The following is an 11,651-nucleotide window of genomic DNA, read 5'->3' on the forward strand; positions in this document are numbered from 1 at the left end:
ATGCCCCAACACTGGAAGTCTTTAAGAAGATGTTGGATAGCCATTTGTCTGAAACGGTATAGGGTTTCCTGCCTAGGCAGGGGGTTGGACTAGAAGACCTCTAAGGTCCCTTCCAACTCTGCTATTGTATTGACTTAACATTTCATAGGATAGGAAAATTATGTGGAAGTTAAAAAAAACATTTTTAGTGTCCCTGAAAGACTGTGCAGAGGTAATTATACACAGAAGACGAACAATCGTGGAACAAAGGTTAATATTTGAGCCTAACTGTATCATGCCACAGTGATTCAAAATAGTCTCTTCCTAGCATCATGTGTGGATTCACCTGGGAAATTAAGATAGGGATTCCTCTGGAGATGCTATTCCCAAGCTTCTAGGAAAAAAAATCACTCCATAACTATTCAGGTCTATGATGTAATGTGCAGAAAAGGCTTTAAAATACTAGGTAAAGCATTTTTTAAAAAATGTGTCAATAAAACGTTCCTTTGAAATCTACTGAAACTTGATTCTCTGGATTGTGGACATAAACTCTCCATTGAGAAGTTGTAAAATGATATTTATTTTGAAATATAATTTCTATTGCATGCTTTTCTTGTCTCATCTTGAAATGGAGATCGATCTCTCACTGTTAATGAGCTTGTCTTCTTATTCCTAAGAATACTTGGGTATGTACATGTGAACATATATTATGTGGGTTCTTTATGTAGCTTAGGATGCAACTGTTGATGCCTACAAACTATAACCAATGTTGATGCCTACCAACCATGAATCTTATACTTGATTTGGTGGGACATTCTTCATTGTTGTTCTTCAACATCTCAACCCATTTCTTGTTTGTTGAATGTCGTAATGTTCTATCTAAACACCATTTTTCATGTGTTACCAACTGCTTATCCATTCGCCCCTCTTCATTTTCTTTCTCTCAGCAGCACATCTGCACTGCGTATTCAGATGAGTTTCCATCTACAAATGTTCTCCTAATGTTCTCGACACCTTCCATCATACTCGGTATTTTTCCCATCAATGTTTCCCATCTACAGAAGATGCAAAAGCTAGAAGGATTGATAATGTTTTAAATGAAAGACCCGGGATCCCAATAGAGTAAGTCTTGGCAATGGTACAGGTGCCTTTGCTATGCTAAATATCCTAGTATATGTTGTGTGATACAATCTCAATAGTAACACATGAAAAATGGTGTTTAGAAATGTAGCTAAAGACTAACTCAGTGAAGCCTCCACATTTTCTCTGTTTATAGGAGAACATGAATTTGACCAACTGTACAAGAGCAGTAGAGTTTATCCTGGTTGGATTGCCAAGGGTAGGGCGAGTAGAAAGTGTGATGCATGTGGGCATCTTTCTGCTCTACCTCCTGTGTCTGATGGGCAACGGGCTCATCATTGTGATGGTAATTTTGGACCGCCATCTCCAGAAGCCCATGTATTTCTTCCTTAGCAACCTTTCTTGCATTGACATTGGACACACCACTGCCTTTATTCCTAAACTGCTGGTCAATTATGTCTCGGCGAAGAATTCCATCTGTTTCTACTGCTGCATAACCCAGCTGTACTTCTACTTCCTCTTTGGGGTCACTGAATTTTTTATCATGGCTTTGATCTCCTTGGACAGGTACCTGGCTATCTGCTACCCCCTGAGGTATGGCACAATCATGACTTCTGAGGTCTGCCTTAAGCTAGCCATAGGGGCCTGGCTGGGAGGATTTTTCTCCATCCTTTATCAGATAGTGATGATCGCAGACCTACCCTACTGTACGTCCAACGTCATCAACCATTTCTACTGTGATGTGGGACCCGTGCTGAAAATTGCAGGAGGAGACATACAAGTCATCGAAGTACTTGGATTCCTAGTGACGGTGGTGGTGATTATGTCCTCCCTGCTTTTCACTCTCGTTTCTTACCTCTTCATCATTTCCACCATTCTCCGAATGCCTTCGACCATCCGACAGCAGAGGGCTTTCTCCACCTGTGCTTCCCATCTGGTTGTGGTCTGCATTTTGTACGGGTCGGTCTTTTTCGTCTATTTAAGACCTACTGTCAAGAATTCTTCCTTCAGTAGGTTGAAGTCAGTCTCCATACTGTACACCATGGTCGCCCCAGTGCTCAATCCTTTCATTTACACCATTAGGAACAATGAAGTCAAGGAGGCAGTGAGGAAAGCTTTAGAAAGGAAGACTCCGGGTCTCCCAAATCTCATGGCATAGAATTTGTTGACAAGTGAAAATTACTCATACAGCTTTGGAATCCATCTCCAAGGCTATATTGCAGGAATCCTGTAACAAACCTACCTTAACAAAGATGGGGAAGGCAGTGTGTAACCTGGCAGGTTTGCTAATGGATGTTTTTTTTTCTTATCTTAACGTGCAATTTTGTGATGATCCGATGCCAAAAAGGATTGTTGGGAAGCTTCTGTGGTCTAGCACTGCCTTGGCAACTTTAAGACTTGTGGACCTCAACTCCCAGAAATTCTTAGTCAGCATGAAGTTGATGGGAATTGAAGTCCATCGTTCTTATGATTCATGACGAATCTATCTTTTCTTTTATGTACACTGAAAGTATATGCACCAAAGACAAATTCCTTGTGTGTCCAATCACACTTGGCCAATAAAGAATTCTATTCTATTCTATTCTATTCTATTCTATTCTATTCTATTCTATTCTATTCTATTCTATTCTATTCTATTCTATTCTACTCTACTCTACTCTACTCTACTCTACTCTATTCTTAAAGTTGCCAAAGTTGGAGCCCCATTGATGTCAGGCATAACACTTGTAACCTATTGCATGATTGCTATCACCTACCTGGAATCCTTGATTTTAAATATAATTCATTCATACACACACACACACACACACAAACACACACACATTCCATCTTCAATTGAAGAGAGTGTCATTTGGGTACAAGTATCTTTGTAGCATAACAATCTGAGTTTATACAATATCCATTATATTAACATTAATTCTGTAATATTGAAATGATAATATTAAACATAATCATCATATTTATTTCCCTCTCTTACCATATCTTCTTTATTTCACTGATCTTTTCCTTTAGTTTCCCTGTTTCTAACTTCTGTTTTTATTATCGAACCGTTGATAAAATAATTTCCATGTCATATAGTATTCAGTTTGTTCTTTCTCCTTGATTGCAAGCGTTAGTCTGTTCATTTCTGCACATTCTAATATTTTCCTAATCACATTCTCATCTGTAGGGATCTCTTTGCTTTTCCAATTTTATGCAAATGCAATTCTAGCTGCAGTTAATATATGCATAATTAAATATGCATTCCCCTTACTAAAATATAGTTCATTCTTGATGATATGAATACCTCAATAAGTCTACCTTAATAAAGATGGAGAAAAACAGAGGGTAAATTGGTAGGTTACCAATGGCTATGGACAATCTATTGGGGGAGGTGTCATCCAGGTCATGGTTGTCCCAAAGATGCTTTTTCAAGGGGCATTTCTGTCTTTTTCCTTGAAGACATTCTTCAGCTTTTGGGTTGAGGAGCAAAACATCTTCAAAGAAACAACAAAGAAAGCCCACTTGCCCCTCGAAAAAGTAACTTTAGTAGGTTATCAATTTTCTTTTCTTAATGTGCAACTGTGTGATGATCACAGGATAAAAGGATTGATGGGAAGCTCCTGTGATTTATTTATTATTTAGTGTATGATGACAACACAACAAAATATAAGTAAACATGCCCCCTCAACCCATACAGAAAACATCAAAGGGGGTACGGCAGTGGCCTCATAACTGGATGTCCATTTCAGCTATCCAGGAGATCACCTGGGGTTGCTTCATGTAGATTTTCTAAGGAACCAGAGAACACACATTGTGGGCAACCTTGCACAATGGCAATCAGATATTGATAGAGCTGGAAAGGGGCTTCTGAGGTCTTTTAGTCCAGCCCCCTGCTCAAGCAGGAGACCCTATACCATTTCAGACAAGTGGCTGTTCAGTCTCTTCTTAAAAACCTCCAGTGATGAAGCACCCACAACTTCTGAAGGCAACTTCTGTTCCACTGGTTAGTTGTCCTCACTTTTAGGAAGTATCTCCTTAGTTCCAGGTTGTTTCTCTCCTTGATTAGGTTCCATCTACTATATTGTTTCTTGTTCTGCCCTCTGGTGATTTATATATTTATATAGTTATTATTTAGTTAGTTAGTTTGTCAACTATATGCGAGATAACAGGTATATGTATAAACATGGACACAGGAAATGGGTACGAATAAATGGGGACAATGGGACAGGGATGGCAGGCACTCTGGTGAGCTTATGCATACCCCCTACAGACTTCTTAGGAAAGGAGTGAGGTCCACAGTAGACAGTTTACGGTTAAAGGTTTGTGGGTTGGAGGATGTAACAACAGAGTCAGGTAGTACCTTCCAGGCATTGACCAGTCTGTTTCTGAAATCGTATTTTCTCCAATTGAGTTTGGAGTGGTTTACCTTGAGTTTGTATCTATTGTTTGCCTGTGAATTATTGCAGTTGAAGCTGAAGTAGTCATTGACAGGTAGGGCATTGTAGCAGATAATTTGTGTACTATGCTTAGGTCAGACCTTCATCAGCATAGTTCTAGGTTGTCCAAGCCCAAAATTTCAAGCTTGGTGGCATAAGGTATTCTGTTGTGAGCAGAGGAGTGGAGGACTCTTCCCGTGAAATACCTCTGGACTCGTTTGATTGTATTAATCTATGATATACAATGTGGATTCCAGGCAGACGAGCTGTATTCGAGGATTGGTCTGGCAAAGGTTTTGTATGTCCTAGTTAGCAGTACAATGTTACCGGAGAAGACGCTTCACAAAATTGGGTTAACAACTCTGAATGGCTTTTTGGCAATGCTGTTACAGTGAGATCTGGGGCTTTATGTTTGTTTTCATTTGTGATCTATTACTGTAAGGCATAAAAAGTTATTGCATAGTCATCAGCCACCCACTGTGAATCAAAGATTTTGAATATACTTCATTCTTGATTAAAGAGATATCTCTGTATAGGCTACAATACAGTGGTGGGTTTCAAAAATTGTTCGAATCTACTCTGTGGGTGTGACCTCCTTTGTGGGAGTGGCTTGCCGCCCATGTGGCCGGATGGGAGTGGCTTGCCACCATGTGACTGGATATGAAGATGCCGACGATACTTGTCAGAACCACCTTAAATTACCTCACACACAGCACTGGCATGCATAAGAATATGATGTAAACTTGTTTTTTAAAAGGTATCTTTGGTTTGCATTAAAACAACTTCAAAACACGCAATGTTCTGATTGCACCACAAATGCAGTAGTCATCCTTATCTTTCACAGAGGCACTGAGTTTTATAAATATGAGCGTGATAGTGTAGAATGATCATATCCAAGGACCAGTGGTGGGTTTCAAAAATTTTTGGAACCTCTTCTGTAGGTGTGGCCTGCTTTCCGGGTCCACTGGTGGAACCTCTTCTAACCAGTTCGGTAGATTTGACGAACCGGTTCTATCGAATACGTGCAAACTGGTAGGAACCCACCTCTGCTACAATATTCATTTAGTCTCTGGATTACTTAACATGGCGAAGGGTGGAGTCGTGACCATTTTGATGAAGAAATGACAGCCTATTTTTTCAAATTATATTTTATTGAATGATGGTCACCGGATTGAGAGAAAAGAGCTTGGTATATAAGAGTAGGACTTTTTTTCTTATTGCCAATGTTCAAGAGATGAGCCTAATTAGCACTGCTCATTAAGTAACAATTAATCAGTGGAACAACTTACCTCCCAAAGTTGTGAATGCTCCAACACTGGAAGTTTTCAAGAAGATGTTGGATATCCATTTGCCTGAAATGGATGTAGGGTTTCCTGCCGAAGAAGGGGGTTGTAATAGAAAACCTCCAAGGTCCCTTCCAACTCTGTTATTCTATTGTAATGATTAGAACTTCAGCATCAGAAGATTATCACCAGGCATGAAAAGAAACCTTATAATCTATCCCAGAGGTTTTCAACCTGTGGTCCACAGATCCCTGAGCACTGTGATGCCATCACAGGGAGGTCCGTGAAGACTTGAAGAAGTCTTATGATTTACATCTTAAGTCTTGGTGGTCCATAGCCTTGGTCCATGGCCACAAAATGTATTTAAAAGGACTTCGCAGTGAAGAAAAGATTCAGAACCACTGATCTATTCAATTGTCTCTGTCACTCACAGTAGAAGAACAGCTTCATCTTCTGCTATATTGGAAGGTTCCAGAAAGAAATGGATCTTTTTTAAAAAAAAAAAAACATTATTAGTTTTATTACAGAAAAAACACAAAAAGAAAAGAATCATCTTTCAGATTACATCTTGTAGAAAGCGTATCCATTGGTCACAAGTACATTTCGTGCATTCTTTCCACAATCACATATATTCCATTCAGTTTAAATTGTATGTGTTAAAAATTTATATATTTTACTATCACCATACCACCATTTTCATTTAGTTAAGATTTCAAAAACACAGCCACCTGCTGGCATTTTTTTCAATCTGCCATATCTTTATATCTTTATAACATATTCTAAAGAAAGTCAATTAGTAGGACATTTAACATTTCCTCTTTCTAACATATCTTTATTGTTATTATAGTTAACTAGGGGTTATTTACATTTTTCTCTCCTCTTCTCTCCACAGACGCAAAAAAGCAAAAATCTCTAAACAACAATCTATTAATATATGTTAACAAAATGACCATTTAAAATCTAAGACAATCTAAAGAGAAAAAGAAAAATGTTGGCATTTCTAGTTGATAATCACCAAAGTATACGTTAACATTCCCTTTTGTTTTTGTAGTTAGAAGACAGGGAAAAAAAAACAATTGTTTGCCAAGAAATGGACCTTTTGAGGTAAAATGGGGCGGGGGGTCATATAGTTAACACCATAGCAGGGGTGAAATCCTTGCCTGAACCGGCAGGGACGATTGGCATGAGTAACTCCGAACCAGTGGCGAAAATCTCTGGTGGTCCCGCCCACGCGCACCTGGTTGACCTGTCGCCAGTCACCTCTTCTGGCTGCTCAACCCGCCCACCCAATCCGAATGCTTCTTCCTCTGTTCACAGCAGAGCTGCTGCAGGCTGTCCCTTTAAGATAGTCCCGGGGGGGGGGGAACCATAAAGGGAGCAGCAAGGGTCTGTGGGCGTGGCTTGGTGGTGGTAGGGGCATGTGACTGAGTGGGGGTGGCCCTGAGTGACATTGAGTTTGCCACACCCACTCAGTCATAGGACCCCACCATCAAGCCACGCCCACAGAACCGGTAGTAAAAAAATGTGAACTTCAGCACTGCACCATAGGTTTCATCCATGTTTGGGAGAGCAGTTCATTGGAATTGGAGGGGCCTGACTGCATATCCTTGTTACAAAGCTTCTGCCTGCATCATTTTTTGCTATCATATCAATGGTGGGTTTCAAAAAATTTTGGAACCTACTCTGTGGGTGTGGCCTCCTTTGTGGGAGTGGCTTGCCAGCCATGTGACTGGGTGGGAGTGGCTTGCCGGCTATGTGACCAGGTGGGTGTGGCTTGCTGGCCATGTGACTGAGTGGGAGAGGCTTGTCGGCCATGTGACCGGGTGGGAGTGGTTTGCCAGTCATGTGACCGGGTGGGAGAGTCTTGGCAGTCATGTGACCGGATGGGAGTGGCCAAAACGATGTCACTGAATTCTTTGCCCCAATGGATGATCTACAAAAAGAAGATAAAAAAAGGAAATTTATTATTTTGTGCACTTCTACTTAAATAAGATTAAAATAAATACACAAAACAATAAAAGAGCTACTTACAGAAGGTAAGTAGCTTACTACTTACTACTTGTATTTCAAAGGGAATAAATACCCCACCACCAAGCCAAAGAACCGGTAGTAAAAAATGTGAATTTCACCACTGCACCATAGGTTTCATCCATATTTGGGAGAGCAGTTCATTGGAATTGGAGGGGCCTGGCTGCATATCCTTGTTACAAAGCTTCTGCCTGCATCCTTTTTTTGCTATCATACGTTCATAAGCAGTTAGATCTGATGGGTGCCTTCTTCCTCTTCTCGTCTTCACAGTTCCATTACCTTCCTCAAACTGATGTCCTCCCAACAACTTAGATAATTCCATTTTTCAAATCCTTCTTTCTTGAGAATCAGAGCTGTGTACACTAATAGGAATTCCCCCTCCCCCCCGCCTTTTTGGTTTATGTTTTCTCCTTTTTTGGTATATATTTCAAATCCTGTTTTCTAGATTGTACAGATTAGGAATATAAAGCTTTCCCCAATTCTAATATCTGCCCAACCTATCATTTCTGGAAAGAAGTTCTCTAAAATAATGGATATTTGGAACATTATTCTCAATGGTGAAATGTTTTTTTTCATTACAGTTTCTGTGGGAGTGACTTGATGGGCATGGAAGGAAGGACACTGCAAAATCTCCATTCCCTCCCCACTCCAGGGGAAGAACACGGCAAAAATCTCCATTCCCTTCCCACTCCAGGGGAAGAACACGGCAAAATCTCCATTCCCTTCCCACTTCAGGGGAAGGATACTGAAAAATCTCCATTCCCTCCCCACTCCAGTGGAAGGATAATGCAAAAGCTCCATTCCCTCCCCACTCCAGGGGAAGGACACTGCAAATCCCCATTCCCTCCCCACTCCAGAGGGAAGGATACTGCAAAATCTCCATTCTCTCCCCACTGCTGGGGAAAGGATACGGCAAAAGTTCCATTCCCACTCAACTCAAAGGGAAGGATACTGCAAAATCTCCATTCCCACCCCACTCCAGGGGATGGATACTGCAAAATCTCCATTCCCACCCCACTCTGGGGCCAGCCAGTGGTGGTATTTGCTGGTTCTCCAAACTGCTCAAAATTTCCGCTACCGGTTCTCGAGAACCTGCAGGGACCTGATGAATTTCACCCCTGATCATTCCCCCAGAGATTAGAATGCCCCCACTCTAATACTCTTCCAGAAGGTGCTGAAGACCTGGTTCTGCCAGTGGGCCTGGGGAGGGAGCCCATTAATGGCTCGTGTGATCTGCTGGGAGGTGGGGGTTGATTTTGTTATACTGTACTGTAGTAATTTATTGGATTCATCCTGTTAGTTTTTTTATTTTTTTCAAACGTGGTTTTACATTCTGTAAGCCACCTTGAGTTGCCATGGGCGAATAGGCAGCAATTTGAATACAATAAATAAATAAACAAACAATATTTATAAACTGTGTTCATATCATAGATACACCTTTTTATAAAGGGTTTGCTGAATATTCCTTGCTTTTAATATACATCAGGAAAGATGAATACATAATTTTGATGTAGCCTGGTGATGGCGAACCCATGGCACATGTGCTGCAGGTGGCACGCACAGCCATCTCTGCGGGCATGCCAGACATCACAACAGCCTAGATCCTTCACGCATTCGTGCATGCCTCTGCCATCCAGCTGGTCTTTGGGTCTTTGCAGCGCATGCATTGGGGGGGAGGAGGGCGCATACATGGGGAGGGGACTTGCACTGCATTTTGGGGTTGGCCTGGCACAGTGCCCCCATGCCCAGATTTGGCTTCGAGGTTGGGGCAGGAGGCCTTCCAGGCCCAAAACAGCGCAGGTGGGAGGCATGCCCCAGTTTGGACCTATAAATCCTCCTACACTATCCTGGAAGCCAAAAATGGGCAAGGAGCAGGCAGGGTACATGACCGGGGGGAGTGGAGGGGTCAGGTGTGCATGTGGGGGTGCATGTGCGGGGTGGGGTGCATGTGAGGCAGTGGTGGGTTGCAGGTGGTATGCCCCGATACGGGCGTACCGGAGCCTGCCCGGAGCACCGGATACCGGTACAGTACGGTGCTATGGAGACCCCCACCCGCTCGCCTAAGCTCCTTACTGGTCTTATAAGTCTTCAGCTTAAAGTCTTCCAATATGGTTGAAATGGGATCTGGAACCCATCACTGATGTGGGGTTCATGTGTGCATGCATGGGGTATGAGGTGCACCTGGGGGGGGTGCATGCGCATTGCATTATTGGTGCAGAGGTGCTTTCGGCACACAACAATGAAAAGCTTAGTCCACCACTGATCTTAGCCCATCAATTCAAAAGATACAACATTATTTAAGTAAAAATCTATGTGGAAGCTAAATTTGCTTTTTCCACATCCGTGATGAAGATTGAAGGTCAATGGTCATTTCAGACCGGGTTGAGAGATTAGGTTTATAATAGGAATTGATGCTGTATCATGATTGTCAGGGTCCCAAGTAACACCCCCAATGAAAGAAGACTCCAAGTCTTGAGTTTCCTCAAAGTTCCATTTTATTAGAGATGTCCTATTGGCACATCTGGGAAAACCCGAATCTGAACATTTCCAGGTTTTCCCCACCCAAACAAAAATCCAAGACCCTACCCAGCACCCAATGTCCACCACATAAGCACCATCCAATCAGGCACCATCCAAAACTGGAGATGCCTCCCAGTCACCTCACGGCAACTGCAGGGCAAGGTGGGTTTGATCACCGAGCCCCGCTACCCAGCTGGCCATTAGAGCAGAGAACTGGTTCTTATGTTTATTTGAATCCCACCACTAACTAAGACTCCAAGATCCCTCCCACAGTTACTGCTATTAAGCCTTGTTTCACCCAGCGTTCAAAGTGACGTTGAAGGCTTAATAATATACAGATGTCTCCATTTTAGGAATCTTGGAATTTGGTCCACAAAAAAAAGCAGGCCTCATTCATGCTGATTTCAAAATCATCTCTTCTGAGCAGAATCTCATGGGAACTGAGAAATATCTAGAGGCAGCATCTCAACTTTCCGAAGAACATTAGTGCAGAAGTTGAAAGTTTTACACACACTCTCTTTGCAGTGGGAGAGGAATTGGAATTAGACAAACTATAAAAGAGTTACACAGTTTGCCTTGTGGCTTGCTTCCAAGGGACCTCCAGGGAACCCCCTAACTTGGGATGGCACTTGAGGTTTGATTCAAATGATGTCAGCCTTGAATATATTCTGCATGGATACTCCTGAGGAAATTAAAAGTAAGTAGCCTTAGGGACTGAGTTTCTATAGAGAACAAGTAATAAACTTTCTATGATGCAAACTGCTGCATTTTCTTCAGGTGTTAAGGGAAATGTTTTTCAAGAGTTCTACCACCTTTGTCCAGCATACAATGTGGTATTTTATATGGTTCTTCAAAACACTGACTTGTTGAATGGATAGAGGAAATGGAGGTGAAAGGCACTTAGAGAAGGACAAGGTAATGAAAGAAGAACAAACCAAGATAATCTATAGAGATCCCTGGATTCCATCTTTTATAGAGTGGGAACATGAGAATTTTACTGCAATAGATACTATGTCATCCTAACATATACATATGACATCCACCTTCCGTATAGAAAGAAAAATCTGGAACATAGAACATAAAATACAGAATTGGAAGGTGTCAGGGTAATGATTTAAGAGCTGACCAACTGCCAAGAGGATGTAATGCTAGGAATGAGTCAGCAAGGTTTTTGGGCTGATATCACTTTAAGAGCCTGTAAAATAAGAGTCCAGTTGGGGCATATCTCTCTCTCTCTCTCTCTCTCTCTCTCTCTCTCTTCTCCACTCTGTCTCTCTCTCCACTCTGTCTCTCTCTCTCTGTGTCCTCCCTCTCTGTCTCTCTCTGTCTCTCTGTCTCTCTC

General features: G+C 41.9%; 1 protein-coding gene across 1 annotated transcript; it reads left to right on the top strand.

Moving 5' to 3' along the window:
* The first annotated feature begins 1,261 nt into the window (after positions 1 to 1,261).
* Positions 1,262 to 2,218, top strand: LOC116521876 (olfactory receptor 6X1-like). Its single transcript, XM_032236524.1, has one exon. It carries the CDS (start codon positions 1,262 to 1,264, stop codon positions 2,216 to 2,218), a length of 957 nt encoding a protein of 318 aa, XP_032092415.1.
* Positions 2,219 to 11,651: the final 9,433 nt, after the last annotated feature.

Source organism: Thamnophis elegans, chromosome Z, assembly GCF_009769535.1.
Source record: "Thamnophis elegans isolate rThaEle1 chromosome Z, rThaEle1.pri, whole genome shotgun sequence".
In the NCBI taxonomy this organism is placed as follows: domain Eukaryota; kingdom Metazoa; phylum Chordata; class Lepidosauria; order Squamata; family Colubridae; genus Thamnophis; species Thamnophis elegans.

Bases quoted from the DNA above. Each gene is read 5' to 3' on its own strand.
- LOC116521876 (XM_032236524.1), top strand. From the start codon at position 1,262: ATGAATTTGACCAACTGTACAAGAGCAGTAGAGTTTATCCTGGTTGGA.